At 40.6% G+C, this 22,616-nt stretch overlaps 5 protein-coding genes, 1 long non-coding RNA gene and 1 pseudogene across 12 annotated transcripts; 3 read left to right on the forward strand and 4 right to left on the reverse strand.

Annotated features, from left to right (window-relative positions):
* Positions 1–894: 894 nt before the first annotated feature.
* On the reverse strand, positions 895–2,652 carry LOC111777658 (NDR1/HIN1-like protein 6). 4 transcript variants are annotated; one of them, XM_023657360.1, is made up of 2 exons: positions 2,607–2,652; positions 895–1,785 (listed from the first exon to the last, which is right to left on the reverse strand). In XM_023657360.1, exons 1-2 carry the CDS (start codon positions 2,631–2,633, stop codon positions 1,018–1,020), a joined length of 795 nt encoding a protein of 264 aa, XP_023513128.1. In that variant the 5' UTR covers positions 2,634–2,652; the 3' UTR covers positions 895–1,017. The 4 variants fall into 4 exon arrangements, with proteins under 4 accessions (XP_023513128.1, XP_023513126.1, XP_023513127.1 ...); XM_023657358.1 differs by lacking the exon at positions 2,607–2,652 and adding an exon at positions 1,816–1,873; XM_023657359.1 differs by lacking the exon at positions 2,607–2,652 and adding an exon at positions 1,803–1,873 and having other exon boundaries at positions 895–1,772.
* A 2,689-nt stretch (positions 2,653–5,341) lies between these two features.
* Positions 5,342–6,898, forward strand: LOC111777177 (geranylgeranyl diphosphate reductase, chloroplastic-like). Its single transcript, XM_023656638.1, has one exon. It carries the CDS (start codon positions 5,432–5,434, stop codon positions 6,800–6,802), a length of 1,371 nt encoding a protein of 456 aa, XP_023512406.1. The 5' UTR covers positions 5,342–5,431; the 3' UTR covers positions 6,803–6,898.
* Positions 6,874–9,614, reverse strand: LOC111777178 (annotated as a pseudogene).
* A 2,167-nt stretch (positions 9,615–11,781) lies between these two features.
* LOC111777179 lies at positions 11,782–14,742 on the forward strand. Of its 3 annotated transcripts, none has more exons than XR_002812356.1 (4): positions 11,782–11,982; positions 12,076–12,861; positions 13,782–14,428; positions 14,558–14,742. It is a non-coding gene; the product is annotated as an uncharacterized LOC111777179 (long non-coding RNA). The 3 variants fall into 3 exon arrangements; XR_002812357.1 differs by having other exon boundaries at positions 12,076–12,154; positions 12,347–12,861; positions 13,782–14,742; XR_002812355.1 differs by having other exon boundaries at positions 13,782–14,742.
* Positions 14,743–14,914: 172 nt separating this feature from the next.
* LOC111777378 (ethylene-responsive transcription factor RAP2-11-like) lies at positions 14,915–16,220 on the forward strand. 2 transcript variants are annotated; one of them, XM_023656938.1, is made up of 2 exons: positions 14,915–14,982; positions 15,075–16,220. In XM_023656938.1, the coding sequence occupies exon 2, from the start codon at positions 15,459–15,461 to the stop codon at positions 16,194–16,196; it is 738 nt and encodes a 245-aa protein (XP_023512706.1). In that variant the 5' UTR covers positions 14,915–14,982; positions 15,075–15,458; the 3' UTR covers positions 16,197–16,220. The 2 variants fall into 2 exon arrangements, with proteins under 2 accessions (XP_023512706.1, XP_023512705.1); XM_023656937.1 differs by having other exon boundaries at positions 14,927–15,160; positions 15,260–16,220.
* Positions 16,221–16,278: 58 nt separating this feature from the next.
* LOC111777377 (tubulin alpha-3 chain) lies at positions 16,279–19,431 on the reverse strand. Its single transcript, XM_023656936.1, has 5 exons — positions 19,096–19,431; positions 18,371–18,585; positions 18,093–18,292; positions 17,449–17,957; positions 16,279–16,872 (listed from the first exon to the last, which is right to left on the reverse strand). Exons 1-5 carry the CDS (start codon positions 19,206–19,208, stop codon positions 16,557–16,559), a joined length of 1,353 nt encoding a protein of 450 aa, XP_023512704.1. The 5' UTR covers positions 19,209–19,431; the 3' UTR covers positions 16,279–16,556.
* Positions 19,432–21,922: 2,491 nt separating this feature from the next.
* LOC111777683 (arabinogalactan peptide 14-like) lies at positions 21,923–22,529 on the reverse strand. The gene has a single exon (XM_023657391.1). The coding sequence runs from the start codon at positions 22,220–22,222 to the stop codon at positions 22,049–22,051; it is 174 nt and encodes a 57-aa protein (XP_023513159.1). The 5' UTR covers positions 22,223–22,529; the 3' UTR covers positions 21,923–22,048.
* Between the last annotated feature and the right edge of the window lie 87 nt (positions 22,530–22,616).

Consider the following 22,616-nt stretch of genomic DNA (forward strand, 5'->3'; position numbering starts at 1 on the left):
TTTTTTTTTTTTTTTTCTTCTTCTTCTTTTTTTCTTTTTTTTAAGGGACAAAACAACGCTTGTCCCTTCATCTATTGGCACCAAGTAAGCCACCCAAGACTTTTACAAATGTCTTCTGCCTAATGAAAATATTCACTTTTTTTTATTTACTCAATCATAAACTAAAATGCATTACTCATTTCAGAAATATCCGTTGCTTAAAAGTGTGTTCATTTAATAATGTGATTGGGTGTTTTATGAGTTTAAATAAAACAATTAGACCAACCAAATTATAAACAAATTCTAAATCACAAATATAAAAGATAAACTTTCAAAGTCATGTTATTACACTTGTAACTTAGCCAACCAGGAATTTGTGAGGTTTTTTTTTTTTTTTTAAATATATATATATTAGTGTGGTGGAAGTGATGTTTGAGAGTAGTAAGAGTACATTCAAATCTTGTTACAATTAACACAGTAAACATCATTGTAAATACCAAGTAATTTAATACATTGCCAGATATATTGAATTAACATAATAATAATTAGGTAGAAAATACTTATATTAATTAATTAGTTTAGTTGGATTAAAATTATTAACAAATTGCTCAAACTCTGTTTAAAATTTAACTCGAGTGAAGGAGGTAATAACTTTTAGATGGCGTGGAATGAACTTTATTTACAAATCTTGACCCATAAGGGAATTTATTTCTATTATTTTCCTCAACCACAATCATTGTCGTCCTATTTTTTGTTATAAATATGGATATAAAAGAATATAAATATCCTTAAATAATTGAGTCTACTAGAATTGAATGCCTAAAATTTGATGGAATATTAAATATTGAATACTGAACGGTGATATTATTCAAATATGGTGATATAAATAAATAAATGTAGCGCGTAGGGAAACAAAAAATCCAAATCTCTCTCCAACACCATTTATTTCGAGTAAATTCTAATATACAGGAAAACATGAATATACTAAAAAGAATGAAAAACTGAAAAATGCGAGTAGTAATAAATAAATAAATAATTTTATAGTCTCAGCTTGAACTTACAGCTACTGTTTTTAATGACGATGTCGTTATTGGCTGAAACACTGTCAACCAACAGTCTGCAGGTTGCCGAGAACTTCACCTTCATCAGCTTCAAGCTACCCAGCTTTATCCTGACCGGCTGTCTCACATTCAGATTCAACGGAATACTGCCGGTTTGTTGCTGCTCCTGCTGCAGCGTCGTGAAAAGCGCGGTGGCGTTTTCCGTCACTCCCACCAACGGTACGTTAAGTACCGTCCTATTCCGATGGCCTTGGTAAAACTTCGGCAAAGCCCCTTCGCACAGCTTCGTTTCCATGTACCACGCGCTTATGTGGCTCCCTCCTTCGTAATAGATTCCGATTTTCTTGTTAGGGTTCGTAGTGGTCAGCGTCAGGTTGAAAATGGCGTCCAACCGGTCGTTTCCACCCAGCGTGAACTGCGTCACTTGCAGTTTATCGATCGAATACTCCGGAAGCTTCGGCCGGAACACCAGGTACAGGATTCCGACCACGATTCCGATCAAAACCAGTAGTAGAACTAAAATCGAAATCGTCCAACACAGGCACCTGCAGCAACAGCTTCGTCTCTTCTTCGGTGGCTTGGAGTGCATCACCGGGATCGTCCGCCGAAAGGGTGGATATAGAACAGTGGCCTCGGCAGTACGCGGCGGTCCGGCGTCGGATTTTTCTGTTCCATGCGGCACCAAGGGGTCAGTGGGAGCCGGCATGGGCGGTGCCTCGACGTCGTGGAGAGGAACGTCGTGGAGAGGAACGTCGTGGAGAGGAACGTCGTGGAGTGGATATATCTTTTGGTGCTCCGCCATAGACAGGCGACGCGATAAAAAAAAAAAAAAAAAAAAAAAGGAAAAAGAAAAATGGTATGAAATGAGAAAGGGAGGATGGAAATAGAAGATATTGGTAACGTTGATATAGATTTATAGATTATATAAACTTTGAAGCTCAGTCGTGGAATAGACTTTTCTTCCTTTCAATCCTTGACTTCGGGGCTTCCGGTTGCCTTTTTCTAAGGAGACTAAAATCATAGAGGAGGTTTTCGTATTTAATTTTCTGAATATATTAATTAAAAATGTTGACAAATTAATTATGTTATGTTTCATTGTCAAATAATACTTAAATACCAACAATTTGAAGGTGGGTTTGTTGAGAATAATAATAATAATACATGGGTTCGGTAAGCAATTGAACAATTTGGTTAAGACTCGAGATAGGGGTGTGAAAGGGTTCTTTTCTCTCCAAAACTAGTTTTATTTTTTATTTTTGCTTTAATTAAATGCTACACACAAATCAAATACTTGACACATTTATCATATGATATATATATTAATGTGCATAAATTTCCAAAAACGCATTAGTCTCCACGTGGAGGAAAATGGGAAGCTTCCAGTTCCACAACATAACCGGAAGACGAGGCACTATACGCGTAGCTGAGAATTGAGATAAAGAAAAAAGTCATCGAAGACTGCTGAAATCGAAAGTTTCCTTTGAAATAGAAGAATAAATAAGTTAATTATTGAAATTGTTTATTGTAACAAATTCNAGGAACGTCGTGGAGAGGAACGTCGTGGAGTGGATATATCTTTTGGTGCTCCGCCATAGACAGGCGACGCGATAAAAAAAAAAAAAAAAAAAAAAAGGAAAAAGAAAAATGGTATGAAATGAGAAAGGGAGGATGGAAATAGAAGATATTGGTAACGTTGATATAGATTTATAGATTATATAAACTTTGAAGCTCAGTCGTGGAATAGACTTTTCTTCCTTTCAATCCTTGACTTCGGGGCTTCCGGTTGCCTTTTTCTAAGGAGACTAAAATCATAGAGGAGGTTTTCGTATTTAATTTTCTGAATATATTAATTAAAAATGTTGACAAATTAATTATGTTATGTTTCATTGTCAAATAATACTTAAATACCAACAATTTGAAGGTGGGTTTGTTGAGAATAATAATAATAATACATGGGTTCGGTAAGCAATTGAACAATTTGGTTAAGACTCGAGATAGGGGTGTGAAAGGGTTCTTTTCTCTCCAAAACTAGTTTTATTTTTTATTTTTGCTTTAATTAAATGCTACACACAAATCAAATACTTGACACATTTATCATATGATATATATATTAATGTGCATAAATTTCCAAAAACGCATTAGTCTCCACGTGGAGGAAAATGGGAAGCTTCCAGTTCCACAACATAACCGGAAGACGAGGCACTATACGCGTAGCTGAGAATTGAGATAAAGAAAAAAGTCATCGAAGACTGCTGAAATCGAAAGTTTCCTTTGAAATAGAAGAATAAATAAGTTAATTATTGAAATTGTTTATTGTAACAAATTCAAACTTTGGTTGCCTTGGGCATTGATCGCCTAATACATTTGACTTTAGTAACAGGCAGCCCAAGCAATCTTCTGAATACGCCACTCCGCACCTCCATCTGAAAATTACGGCACATATATATATATATATATATATATNGTGCTCCGCCATAGACAGGCGACGCGATGAAAACAAAAAAAAAAAAAAAAAGGAAAAAGAAAAATGGTATGAAATGAGAAAGGGAGGATGGAAATAGAAGATATTGGTAACGTTGATATAGATTTATAGATTATATAAACTTTGAAGCTCAGTCGTGGAATAGACTTTTCTTCCTTTCAATCCTTGACTTCGGGGCTTCCGGTTGCCTTTTTCTAAGGAGACTAAAATCATAGAGGAGGTTTTCGTATTTAATTTTCTGAATATATTAATTAAAAATGTTGACAAATTAATTATGTTATGTTTCATTGTCAAATAATACTTAAATACCAACAATTTGAAGGTGGGTTTGTTGAGAATAATAATAATAATACATGGGTTCGGTAAGCAATTGAACAATTTGGTTAAGACTCGAGATAGGGGTGTGAAAGGGTTCTTTTCTCTCCAAAACTAGTTTTATTTTTTATTTTTGCTTTAATTAAATGCTACACACAAATCAAATACTTGACACATTTATCATATGATATATATATTAATGTGCATAAATTTCCAAAAACGCATTAGTCTCCACGTGGAGGAAAATGGGAAGCTTCCAGTTCCACAACATAACCGGAAGACGAGGCACTATACGCGTAGCTGAGAATTGAGATAAAGAAAAAAGTCATCGAAGACTGCTGAAATCGAAAGTTTCCTTTGAAATAGAAGAATAAATAAGTTAATTATTGAAATTGTTTATTGTAACAAATTCAAACTTTGGTTGCCTTGGGCATTGATCGCCTAATACATTTGACTTTAGTAACAGGCAGCCCAAGCAATCTTCTGAATACGCCACTCCGCACCTCCATCTGAAAATTACGGCACATATATATATATATATATATATATATATATTTATTTATTTATTTAAAAAAATTGAAATAGAGAGGTGTATGTAAGCTAGACGATACAATGACCTAATTCATGTATCACTTAAGTTCAGGCCTTCACATTTCTGTCCCAACTGAGTGAATATAGCTTAACATGTATTTCTATTTGAGTATCTAATCCTCTCTACCAATCACGAAGCATACAAATTTGAAATACGAGGGCGAGGAATGGGTCGGCTGCTTATACTGCGGTTTTCTGTATGCAGTCCTTGTTGAAATATCATCACTAGCCCAATAGAGTCAAGCCCAATTATTGTATGAGCTCAATATATTTATTTTAGTAGAGATTTTAGGAGAAAGAGATCTAGATATTTTAGGAGAAATATTCAAATTTGTTAGGTCTAGATTCAAATCGATTAGGTCTAGATTTAGATTGGTTAAATATAGATTGCTTACTCTTAGTATAAATACCTCTCCACCCTACCTAGGTTATTCATCCAAGAAATCCAAAAACAATAAAAAGCAGTAGTATTCTACANATTGGGATTGGGAGTGTCCCACATTGGTTAATTTAGTGGAAGATCATGGGTTTATAAGTGAGGAATACTATCTCCATTGGTATGAGGCCTTTTGGGGAAGCCCAAAGCAAAGCCATGAGAGCTTATGCTCAAAGTGGACAATATCATACCATTGTGGAGAGTCGTGATTCCTAACAGTCCTCGTGTCCCATCTCAATGGCGCGATTCCCCTGCGGCTACATACACCCTGTGATTCCTAACAGTCCTCGTGTCCCATCTCAATGGCGCGATTCCCCTGCGGCTACATACACCACGACAAGTGGCATGCGAAGTAGATGTAATTAAAATTGCCCATTTTGGAGGAGGAGCACGTGATTTGTACTCCATTCCCGTTTTAACTAAGTGGATAAACAAAATCTAATGTCGTTTTCTGTACACTGATAAGTTAAGTGGCCATCAAAATAACCTACCATTAAATAAAACCAAACCCCACCAAGATCTCACCCTAAATCCTTCCGCCTTCATTTCCAGATCTTCCTCCCTTCAATGGCGCTCCAATTCCAATGCCTCCAGGTATTCTCCCCCCTTTCTCCAGTAGCTACAGCACGCTCTCCCTCCTCCTCACGCTCCCCATCCCTTGTCATCGCCTCCTCTAAATCCCACACTGCACCTCTCCTGGGCCGCAAGCTCCGAGCGGCCGTCATCGGCGGTGGCCCTGCGGGATCTTCTGCCGCCGAAGCTCTGGCAGCTGGTGGCGTCGAGACTTACCTGTTCGAGCGCAGCCCATCGTCTGCCAAGCCCTGCGGCGGTGCTCTTCCTCTCTGCATGCTTAGCGAGTTCGACATCCCGGCTCATCTCATAGATCGCCATGTTACTCGTATGAAAATCATCTCCCCTTCGAATATCGCCGTCGACTTCGGAAAAACCTTGAAAGCCCATGAGTTCATACCCATGCTGCGCCGCGAAGTGCTTGATTCCTTCCTCCGCGCCCGCGCCCAGTCCATCGGCGCTAATATCATCCACGGACTCGTGCTGAATCTCGAGGTCCCTGCCTCCTCTAACGCACCGTATGTCGTGCATTACACAACCGAAAACTCTATGCGATCCTTGGCCGTGGATGTGGTGATCGGCGCGGACGGCGCCAATAGCCGAGTGGCGAAGTCGATAGACGCCGGAGGTTACACGTGCGCGATCGCGTTCCAAGAGAGAATCAAATTGCCAGAGGAGAAAATGGAGTACTACGAGAATCTGGCGGAAATGTACGTAGGGAACGACGTGTCGCCGGACTTCTACGCGTGGGTATTTCCAAAGTGCGACCATGTGGCGGTGGGAACGGGGACGGTGTGCTCGAAGCAAGACATAAAGCAGTACCAAAGAGGAATCAGGGAAAGGGCAAAGAGTAAGATAAGTGGAGGGAAGGTGATTAAAGTAGAGGCACATCCAATACCGGAGCACCCGCGAGCTAGGCGAGTGATAGGTCGGGTGGCACTGGTCGGGGACGCGGCAGGGTACGTAACGAAGTGCTCCGGGGAAGGCATATATTTCGCTGCAAAATCCGGGAGAATGTGCGGGGAGGCAGTGGTGAGAGCATCAGAAGGAGGGGAGAGGATGATCGGAGAAAGGGATCTGAAGAGAGAGTACCTGAGAGAGTGGGACGCCAAGTACGTGGGGACGTTCAGGTTCTTGGATCTGTTGCAGAGAGTGTTCTATGGAGACAACGCCGGAAGGGAAGCATTGGTGGAGATGTGTGGGAACGAGTATGTGCAGAGAATGACTTTCGAAAGCTATCTATACAAGAAATTGGCAGAGGGAAACAGAGTGGAAGATGCAAAGTTGATGTGGAACACCATTGGGAGCCTCGTAAAGTGTGGGATTGTTGGTAGAAGAGAGAGCGACAGCATTGCTGCTTTTCTGTAATTTCTTTCTTTGCCTTACCTTTTCTTTTATGTGAACCCAGTAGCTGTATGTCTGCATATCACATCAAGTTCAATACCAAATATTGGGTTTAACATATCATTGTTTGTTGGATACACATTTACTTCAATTGCTTTTGGGATGGGGATGGGAAGATTGAATTAGATCGGGCAAGTAAAGCAAAGAGGAGAGTAAATAATGGGGTTGGTTGGGTTAGAACTGGAACTGCATTTGGGAAGTATAGCCAATAGTTTTGAGGTAAGCAGCCATAGCTTTGTTCATGGGGGGTGGTCCGCACCTCAATATCTGTCGCAAAATGAACAACAATGCCTGCTTTTAGCACAAACTTTCTCTTACAGAGAGAGAGAAAAACGAATGAAGCAAAGCATGCATACCCACCCGAACATTAGGGGATGGTCCAGGACAGTGTAGTCGTATCATTTCCTCAGTCACAAAGCCAACGCCCGCCATCCCATCCTTCGGGAGGCTGTACAGAGCAGAGAGAGATTGTAAAACGACATGAAACTGCAGAATATATTTCCAAAACTATAGAACCCCAAGTTGTTACCTGATCGAGCACATAGTAGACAGAAAAGCGGGAGGGGAACCTAGACGCAAGACTATCCAATTCTTCCTATAAACACCAGTAAACTAGAAGGTTTCAGTTCGGTTTTGCAAGGCAATATCTAAATCTCAATGTGGGGTACCTTCCAAATCCAAATTTAAGAGAGGAGAATGAGCACCTTTAGAAGAATGTCTTCACAAGTAGCATTAGCATATATAAGATGCACATTGGTGTGATCAACTGGGTTTTCTAGTATTGCTCGTGCAACCTCAAAACACAAAAAAGAAACGTTCAGAAATGTTGATGGGATCTGCTTATTTATAGGACAAACAGAAAATAAATACGAATCAATCCTTACTCAAAACTTGAGCTCAAACTTAGCCCATGCCCATGCCTATACCCATACCTGGAACATAGGAGTTATGCCTGTGCCTCCAGCAAGCATCCCAAAGGCCTCCACTTCATTAGCTTCATACTTGAAACGTCCCTGTCACCACTCGCGCACGGAAACAGAGACCCACTCCATAAATAATAGATATGACCCCAGAACCCGTGCCCCAGTTTTAGATTTTCCCACATCAAATGTCAAAAATCAAATATTTTAAGTACCTCGCTCCTCCAAAACAGAAAATTTGAGACCAGAAACAGTTGGGCTGTTCAATGCGCTCCTCGAAGTTCTAATATAACCTTATGTTTTATTATGAATCCCAATCCTCCAAAAGGACTGATCTTTTTCCTTAACGGTCAATCTTTGCCTTCAATTTTTTATTCCGTCCAATTCAAACTCTAAAACTTGATGAGTGGTTAAAACAATGCCTCCTCAAACGTATTACATAAATAATAAACATTACTCAACCAGCCATAAATCACCCAAGAGTAACAAATAAAGAACCAAAATCGAGCCAAAAAATTGTGTAAACGTACCAATTCAAACAAAAGAGAATAACTCCTCAAACTCAATAATAGAATGCTTAAACACAACTAAAAAGCATCCAACGCCATCTTAGTAACCAGCAGCCACAAAATATTCACACCCAGCCATACGAATACTCATAACCACTCATAAACCTTTCAAAAAGAATGCGAACACTTGACAAAATAAAAGGTCTACTCAAGACTAAGATTCACTCTGACCGAGTTAGCCGTTCAAGGTTCAAATTAACAGAGTAAAAAATGAAAATCTCAATTCTACTAATGTAGTGGCAGTTGTAGGACATATTGGCAATACCTTAGGACCTTTCACCGCCAAGAAATCACCTTCACGCATCTCACGAAAGTGGTGGGACATCCTTCCTTGAGGATACATCTGCATATTGTAGTAGTTGTATGCCAAAATACCAAATGTTATGGGTGGATGGATAGAATTGGGCAGATGGTTAAACACACTAAGAAAAACTGCAAGCTATTGCCCATTGGGAGTGCAAGGCCTATACCTTTATGACCAAATCAAAGTATCCAACATCTGTATCCAAACTGGTTGGAGTGTACGGTTTCACAACTTCTTCACCTTCGCTATCTTTTCCTCTGAACAAAAGCACATCATAACTTACAACAACAAATCGTTTGAAGACTCCTAACATTCCATTGATAAATCTTTACTCCACGAAGTATCAAATCGAATAAAACCTGCAACTCATATGCTGCCCAATCGGCAGCCCCAAGATTGAGGTTGGCGTCGGAAGAGAGAATCTGAACTTCGCTACATTATGGCTAAGCTGTGTGCGTTTAACTAGCTTAAATTCTTTTAAGTTATCAGGGTCCAAGCAACCTAGCATAACACGAAACTACAGATAAGAAAGAGAAAAAGAAAACCCGGTAAAAATCGGAAACATCTCGAACAGCAGGGTAGTGATGATATCAGCAGCAAAAATGAAATTGGGATGGGGAGGGTTTGTTCCAGGTATTCCCAAATCCAACAGCCGGAGCCCGGCATCTTAATCAAGCAAAACAACAACAATGGCCGAGTAGAAGGAATTAGGGAAGAGAAGGAATAAGAACCTTGGGGTTTAGATTTCTTGGTGATATAGAAATAGTAGGCAGTAGCGACGCCGATGGCAACCGCAGCGACGGCGACGGTGAGAAACTCGGGTCTGTGAGAGTGGACGAAGCTCGTCGCCATTTGCAGGAAGAGAACGAATCGGATCACAGGGCTTCAATGGTTGCGGTTGTTGGGAGATGCGGATGCAGCCGAAAATGGGATCTCATCCCCCCCACATCCGTCCGTAGCTTCGAAATATATAAAAAGAAGGGAATAAATAATGGATTGTCAACTTTTTACTTTTGGAATAAACCCATTCACGATACACCTTTCACAACCCACGCCCCCATTAGCGTTACTGAATTTGACCTCGAATCATCAATAGATTAAATTTTAAATTCATTAGAACAGTGAATATATTCTAAATCTCCAATGAAAGATATATTTATTTATCCCTATTTCTACCTTTCTTTTTAATAGGGTAAATTTTCTAACTTTCTTTTGTTAAGAATTATCATCTTCTTCCAGCTTCTGCCTTGTGCTCCTTTTCAAACTCTTCTCTCCCACCTTATGTCCTCCTCTAACGACCAATATCGCAGGCCCAACTTGTCTTCAATCTATGCAAGCAGACCCATCCCGATTCTCTCTCTCTCTCTCTCTCAAGCTCGCTCATCTCCTTCAGTTCTCTCCCCAAGCCGAGGTCCGTGCCATGTCTGCTGTTCTCCTCCGCAAGCAGCTAACTCGCGACGATTCCTACCTCTGGCCTCGCCTAAATCCTTCCTCTCAGTTCTCTCTCAAATCCATACTCCTCTCATGTATTCAAAGCGAGGACTCCAAATCCATATCGAAGAAATTGTGTGATACGGTCTCCGAGCTGGCTTCCGGAATCTTGCCGGATAATGGCTGGCCAGAATGGTTGCCGTTCATGTTTCAGTGCGTATCGTCGGATTCCCTCAAGCTGCAGGAATCGGCTTTCTTGATTTTTGCCCAGCTTTCGCATTCTACTGGGGATACCTTGGTGCCCCACATTAAGCACTTGCACGGTGTGTTTTTGCAGTGCTTGACGTCAGCCTCCTGAAGCACCGATGTGAAGATTGCGTCCTTCAATGCTGTTATCAGCTTCATACAGTGCTTGTCCAACTCTGCTGATCGTGACAGGTTTCAGGATTTGCTGCGACCGATGACGCGGACACTAATGGAGTCGTTGAATAACGGGCAGGAGGCAACCGCGCAAGAGGAACTTGAACTGTTGATCGAATTGGCCGGGACGGAGGCGAGGTTCTTAAGGCGGCAATTAGTGGATATAGTGGGGTTGATGCTGCAAATTGCAGAAGCTGAATCGTTGGACGAAGGAACGAGGCACTTGGCGATTGAATTTGTGTTCGCTCTTGCAGAAGCCAGGGAGCGGCAGTTTTGATTCGGCTCAGCTAATCTTCAATTTTTCCAAAAATTTATTTACACAGGTGTAGGACCCTAACTCGGCTGTTATCCGAGAGAGTATGGGCAATGCCCCAAGTAAGAATTGCATGTTCCCTTCTTCTGCTGAGTAAATGTACACAACTTGATTATTTTAGAACTTCTGTTGAGTAAATTTACGCAACTTGACTATCTTAGGACTTCTCCTGTTCAGTTGCTTTATGCTGATAATAAATTCTCAATTTCTTTTCTTTTATTGCTATCCATGCTCCAAGTAGGCTTATCACAAACTACTCCAACATTTCTACAGGACTCAATGGATACTTGATTGTGGTCTCTCATTCTCTATAAGTTGTGTACGGTTTTGACAGGTTGTTCCACCATGGTTAAACTGCCTACCAATAAAAGGTGACTAGGTTGAACCAAAAATTGTGCTCGACCAACTTCGTTCTAGGGTAGTGTTTGCTGGCCATATTTTAGAATGAGCCATTTATGACCCAATTCAGTGAGTGGGTGGAAATGATTTTCATGATGAGAACTACTGTAAGTTGCTCCCTTTGATTGACTGTATTCTGTATTCTTTATTGCATTATGATTTTGTTACATAGAGCGAATGGATTTAATATTCAGAGCAATTTGAGAAATGTGATCGGACAATTGGTTGTGCTGAATAGAACCAAACACATGCTAATGTGGTTGCTTTCAATGTTTTTCTTTAATCCTTGTAATACCCGAGCCTCAATTGAAAGTTTAAAATCTAAATTTACCTTGAAAGTCGATCTCTCAATTTTATTGAAGGTCTTAGAGACCAAAATCCGAGATGAGGCCGAAGAGAAAAATGATGAGGAATAAAAGAACTTAAACAACCATGTAAAAGAAAAATGATAGAAAAGTAAAAGAAAAAATGATAGAAAATTGGAAGGATGGTCAAGGTTAATCCCTGGAGGGTAATTTGGTCATTATACCTCCCTTTTAGTAACATACGAATAAAAGAGAAAAAGAAAAATAAAGGGGAAAAGGAAGAGAAGGAAAATGGCGGAAAGAAAAGATATAAATAGTGAGAGAAAGAAAATTCTAGAGAGAGAGGGAGGTAACCGCCGCTCCAGCCACGAGGAGTCCGGTTCCGGCCGAGCCTTCTTCATGAAATCTTCACAGAACTTAGAGGAGAACATTCTTAACTTTTAGATCGTCCAAAAACATCAAGAAACGAGGAAAAATCTAAAGGTAAAGTTCTTGAATCCAGATTCTCGAAATTGGTTCAGATCTGTGAGATATAGTAAGAGTTAGAGCCTGAAATTTGAGTATGTTAATCTACAGAGGATTACGCTCAAAACCTGTGAAGGAAGTTGTAATCGATTCAGACCGGAAAATGGGAGTTTCGGCATTCGTCAAAGAGGTAGGTATTGATGTTTCTTGCCCTTTTCGGACTAAGGTAATTATCCCGGGGATTAGAAATAAATTACAAGAAAAATACCTGCCTAAAGATGAATATACGCCCTACAAATCTCGTGAAGGAACCATGTTGATCCGAGTTAGGTAGAACGAAATGTGAAAATGGAAAAAAGTAATCGAACGCTGGAAATCGCAGGAGAAAGGAGGAGGAGGATGCGCTTCGCCGGAGAAGAAGGGCCACGTGTCAAGCGTCCATTGGAGGCGAAGAAATCAAAGAAATACTTCGCGTCGGGCGGGGTTCGATGGCCGGCGGCCCGCTACTCGAGTTCGCGACCCGATGACCCGCGCGCAACCCGGACCACCGACCCGGCTTCTCGTTGCCACGCGTCAGCGTAAAAGAACTCGAATTTCCAGCGCGCCCTTCCGGTTTCGAACCGACGACCTCGACCTCGGCTGACCGTCCAGCGGGCGTCACGTGGCAACACCTCAGCGCGCGTCTTCCCTCCCTCATGCGCGTCCGTGCGCGTGTAGCACCTTCCCACGCGCGTGTGGTGCTGTTTTCAGCCCGTTCGACCTCTGTTTGCCCGATTTCCCTCCCGATTCCAACTCTAACCATATTTTTATATGGAATAGGGCTTAAATGAGAAAATTCAGTATTTGTGGACACTCTATTGGTGTAGAAATGCTCAACGAAGAACACATGTCAATCAGGTAAGTCACCACCCGGAACTTTAGGAAGAAATACTTGTAGGAGTCGCTTGGTTATGCATGCATGCTAGTTTAATTACCTTAGGTGGTAGTTTTCCTTGAATGTAAGTAATTTGATTGTTAAGAGTATGGATGTATTATGTGAAATATTACGAGAATTATCTGAGTGTTGCTATTATGTTTTAAGCTTCCGCTTTATATGTAAATGTTTAATTCATGCTGTAAGGAGAATAGGAACTTGTGAACTCTGCGCTCCGGGATTTGATGGATGTCATGGCCCCGTTGAGCATGTGTGTTTATTTTGCATGAATTTTTGCATGATGATGCTAGATGATAGTTGTGTGCACACTCAAGTTAATTTCTACGTCCCACAAGAATGATAAAGTCTAGGGATATGTGGTTAGAGTAACAAGACCTAAGGTATAGACCTAACCTTTCCCTAGTAGGCTAACAGACCACCACGGCATACGAACCATCTCTAGAGTACCCTTAGGCTGCATGTGTGTGATTGGTGTCACAGCTTCGTGGGGGACTAGGGGGTTCCTGATCAGAATCCGTCTGCTCCTAGCCATTTTAGCATGGAAAACGTGAGCCCACGTCGTATAGACCATTTAGCTGGATGGGTTAAGGGGGGTAGCTCTCCCCGACCAGGGGGACTGTCATGGGCCTAAGGGGTTGCAGCTCACCCCCNCCCTAGGCAAGTTACCAGTTAGTCTCAGAGTCATGCCGAGGTAGCTACTCGTAGGGCACCAGTCATTACACAAGTCAGCATAAGGGAGTTCTAAAGAATCCTATAAATAGAAGGTCTAAGAACCAAAGAAGCCCGAAGGGGGCAAGTCCCAAGGGGTGCGACAAGAGCCCACAAGTAGGTGGCTTACTGAGTATAATTTTTATACTCATTCCTTTTTATCCTTCTTTTTCAGGTGCCGGTCAAGGTGGAGGAGCGTTCGAGAGCTGTGCGGTCACAGAGGGGGTCGTTCCGGAGCGTCAATCCCTTGTCAGTCTTTCGAGTCTTTTGTGTTTCATTTTACATTTGTAATTTCCTTTGTAATATTTTCCAAACAAATCTTATTTGACTTTAATTTTGGTGTGTTGACTCATTTTTCTTGATTTAAATTTTATCAGATTTTCATCTCCCATTTTATCTTCTTTTAAATTTTATTTGTTTTCGATTTTGTCTTTTGAGTCACGGTCTGATTTTCGAAGCCTCGAAAATCGGGTCTTGACAATCCTACCCAAAAGATGGTTTGAGACCTTCAACATTAATTGTGTGCAAAAGTCGTTGATCGTTGCCTATATCTGTTTTGTACAAGCAGCGAGATGCTACTTGGTGCATGTTTAGATAACCTGGGTCAATGCTTCGTTCTTTTTCCTCGAGGGGAGTATTTGCTTGTGCAGGTTCTATGTGCGGGAAAGGATTTAGCAACAGAGAAAAGTGCTAGCCGAATGACTAGTTTGATGAGACAGATGCAACAGAGTTTACCGCCTTCTACTTTAGCCTCAACTTGGTCCTACTTGCGACCCCAGCACCAACTTGCTTTGCCGTCTATCCTCTCATAGTCTCTCAAAGGTGACTCTGGATCCTGCCGCTGCCCCCGGGCGGCACACTTTTCTGTTCTTGTTTATGTTTGAATTATATTCGTCCCCATTCTTTGCCAAAAAATGCTCTCAAGCATGAGTTTTGTTTGGTCCCTTGCAGAGAGATGCTGTCATTTGATGATAGTGAAAATCAGGGTTCGTTACGATTTTTTTCTAGTTTCGGGTAGATAGGTCGGAGGCAATCCTTTTACAGTTCTGTCTTGGTCCAATTAACTAGTATCATTGTCATTATAAATTTTCATTGCAGTTTCAGAATATATCAAATGAATTTTGTGATTGTGTTTCCTTGATTTGTTTGGAATTCTATTTCCAATTAGCAAAGAAACTTGACGTCTTTTACCTGGTCTCCCTCTTCTCTGTCTGTATTACAGAATTTATGAATACAAAAAAAAAAAAAAAAAAAAAAAAAAAAAAAAAAAANTAAGGCTTGCTTAGAGAGTGGAAAAAAAGTAACACAGGGATGTCTGGACTTGTCGTAGTCTTGGTAGATATTGCTTTGGGGCAAATAAAACAAGTGGACTCAAGGTCAGACAATGCACGTTCAGACAACTTTGCAATTTCATTCTTAACGTCGTGCGTCCACGAGTTTGTTGTGTTTGTTTGTTTGATTTTTCCAGGGAAGAAGAGTGGACTCCAAACTGAAGTTGCAGACCACTCATGGTATGGCGTGCGGCTGCGTAGGCGCAGGCTCCTCAAATTCAACGTCTGTAACTCCTTCCATTAGCTGTTAATCATCCCATCAAATTCCTCCCTTTACTGCCGTCATGACTCATTATTCTCCATTTGGGTTTCCATTATACAGACGAAAAGGGCACTACATTTATAAGCCCAATAATTAAATAAAATCAACGGACATGCTGACAAGAAGACAAAGACGAGGACACCACTAACAGCTAACAGCCTAAAGCCCTCATGCCTCATGCCTCATGCCGCCATTATAAAACCAATGCCCATCACTTCTTCCTTCAATCTCAATTCCATTCGTAAACTTTGCAATATAGATGGAGGGTTCAGTTAAGAAACAACAGCATAAAGAGGTTTCAGTTTCAGGCAGCAAAGTTGGGAAATGCAAGGACAGATCTCGTAGACGCAGCTTCGTTGGTGTCAGACAAAGGCCCTCTGGGAAATGGGTGGCAGAGATCAAAGACACAACCCATGATATCAGAATGTGGTTGGGAACCTTCAAGACAGCGGAAGAGGCTGCCACAGCATACGATGAAGCCGCCCGCCTCCTCCGTGGTGCCAATACTCGTACCAACTTCGCAACCCATCTCAAATCCACCTCCGCCCTCTCTTTCAAAATTAGAAATCTCCTCAACCAAAAGATCAGTTTGAAACGAAGCTCCTCCAAAACCAGCCCCACCAAACTCGGTCCAATCACTGAAATTGAGGGTGCTCATTCTGGGCTCTCCTGCTCCACTGCCACAAACCAAGAGATACATAAGACGTTTGATAATGCAGACTGGAGCAGCGCCTGCAGTGGAGAAGTTGAGGTGCTGGGTCTTCGTCAGTTCAGCCATTCGTGGTGGCATCTTCCTCTTGGGTTGAACTTGGAAATGGATGAGCCTCCTGATCCATTACTGACCCACCAAGATAGACAAGTGGCAGAGATGTCATGTGATTCAGAGCAATTAGATCTAACATCCATACCTATGTGTGCAGTGAATGGAATGAGTGAATATTTAGGAACTACATATGATGCCTTTGATTCTGTGGGTCAGATATTCTGCCCAAGTTGATTATACCCCGCTTTAATTAATTCCCTTTCTACTGCTATTTGAATGCAGCTGATAAGGCAAAAGAAAATCAAACAAGCAGGCAGCACCCAATGCGCTCATACATGTACAACTTTTTCATATTATAAAAACACATGTACAACTTGTGATATTGTCTATTACAATATCAATCCATCCACAACTCAAGCAAAGATAGAATTACAGTCGAAACACTGGCGTACATATTCCTGATTTCATACAAAGAGCCACAAAGATACGTAATGGAAATTTACTCCAAGACAAAACAGAATCGCTTATGGAAATGAAAACGGCAGGCTTTTGAACTAGACAAGAAATTATCAGGATAATAGTACCATGCACACTTTAGTAATCTTCACCTTCCTCATCATCATCATCTGCACCTTCAGCGCCAACTTCTTCATAGTCTTTTTCGAGAGCAGCCAGATCTTCCCGCGCCTCTGAGAACTCCCCTTCTTCCATGCCCTCACCGACATACCAGTGAACAAATGCTCTCTTTGCATACATCAGGTCAAATTTATGGTCGATGCGAGAGAACACCTCAGCTACTGCTGTGTTATTGCTGATCATGCAAACAGCTCTCTGCACCAAGGCCAAATCACCACCTGGTACAACTGTTGGAGGCTGGTAGTTTATACCACATTTGAAGCCAGTTGGACACCTACAAAACAGATCCATTATCAAGTTTTTCTAGAATCCAAAATCAAATTAATGTTCAAATGACAATGCCCTTGAGGCCAAATCTTGCATCCGCCAAGATAACTTTAACTTAAACCTGCTCCAATCTAGAATGAACATGGAGATGACCATGCCTGAAAGTAATGTGCTCTCACTATCAACAAATTCCTTATTCTTCGTGATATATGACAAGAAAAATTTCATCTATTAATTGGGAAAGGGAGGCAGAACTTGGTAGATTTACTTTTCTCTAAAGGTTGTTTTCCCCGAGTTCTGATGGTCTTTTTTTAGTTTATATATTTACAGATCAACTGAGCTGTTCTTCCTTTACTACCAGCTTGTGAATGATTATTTCAGAAGCTTAGTAATCTCCATATTCCCGACCTATAATAATCCAACTTTTAGAAGTCACCTCCATCATTCTACAAATTAGTTCTCAAAAGCTACTATAAGAAACGAATTACCAAAAACAATCCCCGAGGCAACTGAGAGTGGCTCCTAATTTTCCTGGATAAGCTTTAAAACTTCCCAAAATAAACAACACATTTCTTCCACTTACCAGTCAACAAACTGCACGGTGCGCTTTGTCTTAATGGTGGCAACAGCAGCATTGACATCTTTAGGTACAACATCTCCTCGGTACATTAAGCAACAAGCCATGTATTTCCCATGCCTAGGATCACATTTTGCCATCATGCTCGAAGGCTCAAAAACTGCATTTGTGATCTCAGGTACGGATAGCTGTTCATGGTAAGCCTTCTCTGCTGAGATAACTGGAGCATATGAGGAGAGCATGAAATGGATACGAGGATATGGTACAAGGTTCGTCTGGAACTCTGTTATGTCCACGTTGATGGCTCCATCAAATCTCAATGAAGTGGTCAAGGATGAAATGATTTGAGATATCAACCTATTCAAGTTGGTATATGTAGGTCTATCAATATCCAGAGATCTCCTACAAATGTCGTAGATAGCTTCATTGTCTAGAAGAACAGCAACATCCGTATGCTCAAGAAGGGAATGAGTGGAAAGAACGCTGTTGTAAGGCTCCACGACAGCAGTTGAAACCTGCAATTGAATCAGAGCCCAAAATTGTTGAGACAAACAACAATTTCCTGATTATCCCAGAATGGCCATTCGAGTGGTTCTTCCTCTTAAAATAATCAAAATGTTTTGGTTAATTCACATTTGAATCGTCAGTACCTGAGGAGATGGGTAGATGGTGAAACCAAGCTTTGATTTCTTCCCATAATCCACTGACAAACGCTCTAGCAACAATGAACCCAAACCAGAACCAGTGCCACCGCCAACAGCATTAAAGACTAGAAACCCTTGTAACCCGGTACAGTTATCAGCCAGTTTTCTGATCCGGTCAAGACAGAGATCTACAATTTCCTTTCCAACTATAAAATAAAAGGTACGTCAAACAGAGTGACAAAAATAAAAGGTCAACTAAGAATCCACAAATCAACATCAGTCACCTGTGTAGTGTCCTCGAGCAAAATTATTGGCAGCATCTTCTTTTCCAGATATCAATTGCTCCGGATGAAAGAGCTGTCGGTAGGTTCCGGTTCTAACTTCATCAATCACCGTTGGTTCTAAATCAACAAATATAGCCCGAGGCACATGCTTGCCTGAACCGGTCTCACTAAAGAATGTATTAAAAGCGTCGTGTGCAACACCTTCGGAGGTATCACTGAAAAAGAAAACACAAGCTTTCATTTAATAGATAAAAAGCGGAAGTTCAAATTGTTTAATGTAATTAATTTTGACTCCCACGAAGTGAAAAGAAAAACGAAACACGAAAAAGAATTGCCGCCAAGGATTAACTCTTCACGCACATATAAATCTTCGGCACCAAAATAAACGAAATATCAAATTGGTCGTCGAATTCGTTTGAAAAATGTCCCTAGGGCTATAAAAATTTGTAGGAAAGAATTAACTCCAGAAGACCCTATGAGAAATTAGACAACAGATTAGGTACGATGCAAAGTAGCACACAAAATACCCAAATTTGATGATCAAAGACTAAAGACAAAGGTAGGAACGTGTTTAGTCTTTCGAGATTCGTCGAGGACACAAAATGAGAGAGAACAGAAACGGTAGGAAACAAAAAAAATCAAAAGCGAGTTTTAAAGACGGGGAATGAGGAAGGAAAGAATAGAAATGCGGAAGGGTGGAGAGATGAAGATGGATAAAGCAGTACCTGGGCATCATACCATCGGGCTGAATGCCATGTTCGAGGCAATAGAGCTCCCAGCAAGAATTGCCGACCTGAATCCCAGCCTGTCCAATGTGGATGCTTATGATCTCCCTCATCTTCCCCTACGTGAGCTTGCGTCTGTGAATACAGAAAACGGAGACAGCGATCGGAGAGTTGTAGGAACAAGGAATAGAGCAAGGAGCGAAGAGCAACGTCGGAGTTGGTGTCGGATTTAAGCAGAGGCTTTAATGGCGAAACAAAACCGGATTTGATAACCGATTCGCATCCGCAACTGTAATACGGGGGAAGGCGCGCCAGGCTTTCCATGGGTCCCCAGCTCTCCCGTTCCCTCCAATCTTATTAAACCTTATGACAATTTTACCCCTTCCGAGCTAACCCATAAATGGAAATTTTTGGAGATGAAGAGGGTAGTTGTGACAAAACGCCTTCGCCAGGGAACCAGTGATGAGCGACCATGTGATGTGTGTAAGCTTGGTTTTTGGATATAATATATTTCATTTTATTTCACTAGGGCTTGAATTTTAGTCTCTAATTTTATATATTTTTTTAAAATCTTTTATTAAATTTGTCTACATTTTTTTATACCTAAAAAAATTAAATTGAATTATGTCATATATAATTAATCAATCAATTATATGAGTATGCATGGGCATAGCTGTACTGGATGCTCACCTGCTACATGAGTTGTAATACTGAAGGCCTGGGGCCTCACTTTTTATTATTTATTAAATTATTATTATTGTTGTTGTTTTTATTTCTTCACTTTTTTTTTAAATACAAAAATACAAAAATACAATTCAGAATCAACCAATTGTTATATACTAAAAATGAAATGAATTAAAAATAATAAGACACAATAGAGGCACAGAGTAATGGTAATAGCGCGCATAATTGATGGATGGGAAAGAAAAGGGACGAAACGGTTTGGGCCTTTAGTTTTCCCGAGTAGAGAATCCTCCACTCCCGCTTCCTCCTCTGCTCTCACCAATGGCTGCCGATTGGAAGCTCATGTCCGCCGCTGTTTGGCCCACTGTCAAGCCCTTTGTAAATGGCGGTGTCTCCGGTATGCTTGCTACCTGCGTCATTCAAGGTACTCTACTTCCATCCTTCTCCTTTTCATCTCTCTCTTAATTCCTTACGTCAAATGCCAATGCCTTCTCTTTCATTGCTGCTTCTACTCTAATGCTGTTATTTACATTTTTCTTTCTGTACGATTTATTGTCTGTATTACTCGGTTACTTGAATGGTCACCTTTGCATACTAAGCGTAGGCAGCCGCGTGCAGAGGAATATAACTTTTCTCATCAGTTTATCCTCTTTTGCTATCTCTCTTAGTAATAACCTATTCATATCATTTTCACGTGTGCACAGTTTGTCTTTGTTAAAAAACAATTGCTGATAACTTAACCCTAATCATTGTTGGTCATTAAATGATTGGATTCCTATTAGTTGTAACATCTCTATGTTAATTTTGGCAAGGTCTCTGTGGAATAATAGGCAATTTTGAGAGAGGTCGAACTGTAAGTAAGTGATTAATTAGCTCTCTTGGATATGAAATTTAGTTTAATGAGAGGATCTAAATGTTTTTTTTGTTTTTTTTTTGTTCTTATTCCTATGCTGTTTCAGTTTTTAGATATTAGATTTATGATTCGGTAGCATGTCGTATTGTGGTAATCCACAGACTTTCTTTGCTGCTTCTACTCTACCCTAAGGAGTTGAACGTACTGTTCACATCTTCAGTATTACCAGCTTAGCTTATATTGCTTGAGAGGCAATAAGCAATTCAACATAAGAATTCTTCTGGAAAATTTCCGTACTCTGGTTCCTTAGATTGTGCCATGAAAACTCTCAAGGGAGGAGGGCCGTTAAAGTTTTAAACTGGATTTCCAGTGTACTGCGTGAGAATTGTCCCCCATATCATTGGTCTGTCTGTGCTTAGGATACCATATTTAAGATAATTAACTGAAATTGACTTCTGAGAATCGAGAAAAATTTATCGATGAAGTAAAAAACGGTCGAAGGAAAACTCTGGGAAGAAGAAAAGAACGGAAACAAAGAGAGAGAATATTTGCGCGCAAGACTAGATTGCAGTTTATTATTCAATTAGCATATTTAAAGAATAACATATCCTAAAAGCGGAAAAGAAAATGGCAAATGGCAACTGAATTAATGCGCTTCCTCTAGTGGCTATTCCACACTCACTTAAATTGTGTTAGAAATAGGAATCACTTTAACAAAAAAATAAGGTTTAATTAAACCACAAGAATTTATCCAACAGATACTTGTGGTAGATGGTAGATGACTTGGATTTTCCTAAACCAGATTCAAAAGGTGGAAAAATTCTTTGGGTTTTGAAGGACTGACCGAGATGATGAATATCCCTTTCCAAGTTGATATCAGGCTTAAAAAACAAAGGTTTTTTTCCTTGTGGTTCTTTGGCCATGTGGTATTCTTACTTTCTTTGAATACAGATTCGTCGCCTTGAGTTTAAAAGCGTCTTAATTATATAGTTCTGTGCTAACATGGTTGTAAGGTGCAAGACTGATAGAGGTAGGAGGCGGGTATAGGATTGCTACTATAATTAGAATGTACCAAATTCTCGCTGGGGAAAACCACGGAGTTCTTTAAACCATTACCCCACCAATTCTATTTTTATCGAGATATTTGAATGATATGAAATTAACGTATGGAGGAAGCGGCTAATCTGCCAGTGTGAATCGTTCATGTTTGATTTAGGGTCTTAGAACTAAATGTTTCCTGATATGTTATGGGGTCTTTGTTGTCATCAGCCACAGACAATCACATCAGCATTTATAAGAAAGAATATAGCTTCATTAGAAGAAATTATGAAATGGCTGAAGATATACAATCAGAAGCAAGGAAAAGGCATAATGATGATGAGAGCGACAGAAGCAATGCGGATTGAACTTTAAAGTTTAAAGGAAGAAGGCAAAAACAAGAGCAGAAAGAGAAGCAAAGAAGGTGGGGTAAAAGAGAGGAGCATCAGAGGCAGGAGCAGGAGCCTCAGACGGTGCAGCAGGTTGGGCAGTGGTGGCAGCAAAGGCCACCAGCAGCATTACGAGGAGGAGCTTCAACTTGATTGCCTCCATTGCTGAATGAATGAATGATATGTGTGAGGAGAGTTGCAGAGTTCCTTGTATTGAATTGAATTGAAGATGAAGGGCAATGGGGCATGGGAATTGGGAGGGAAGAAGAGCCTATTTATGATGCAAGCTTCAACTCGAGAGACAGAGACAGAGATAGAGACAGGAACAGGGTGGTTTTGATTGGTTGCTTTACCTTACCATACGCTAACTGTTACAGCTAGCTATCTATCTGTGGGTGCAGGACCCCGTGTTTTGCTGTCTCTGTTTTTGTCCTTTTTTCTTTTTCCCTCCTCGCCTATGGTTTCTGTTTTATTTACAATATCAACCCCTCATTCTTAGCTATTTGTTTTTTTCCTTTTTTTTTCTATTCACAAGGTTTTTTTTTTTTTTTTTTTTT

This window comes from Cucurbita pepo, chromosome LG16 (assembly GCF_002806865.2).
Source record: "Cucurbita pepo subsp. pepo cultivar mu-cu-16 chromosome LG16, ASM280686v2, whole genome shotgun sequence".
NCBI classification, from domain to species: Eukaryota; Viridiplantae; Streptophyta; class Magnoliopsida; order Cucurbitales; family Cucurbitaceae; genus Cucurbita; species Cucurbita pepo.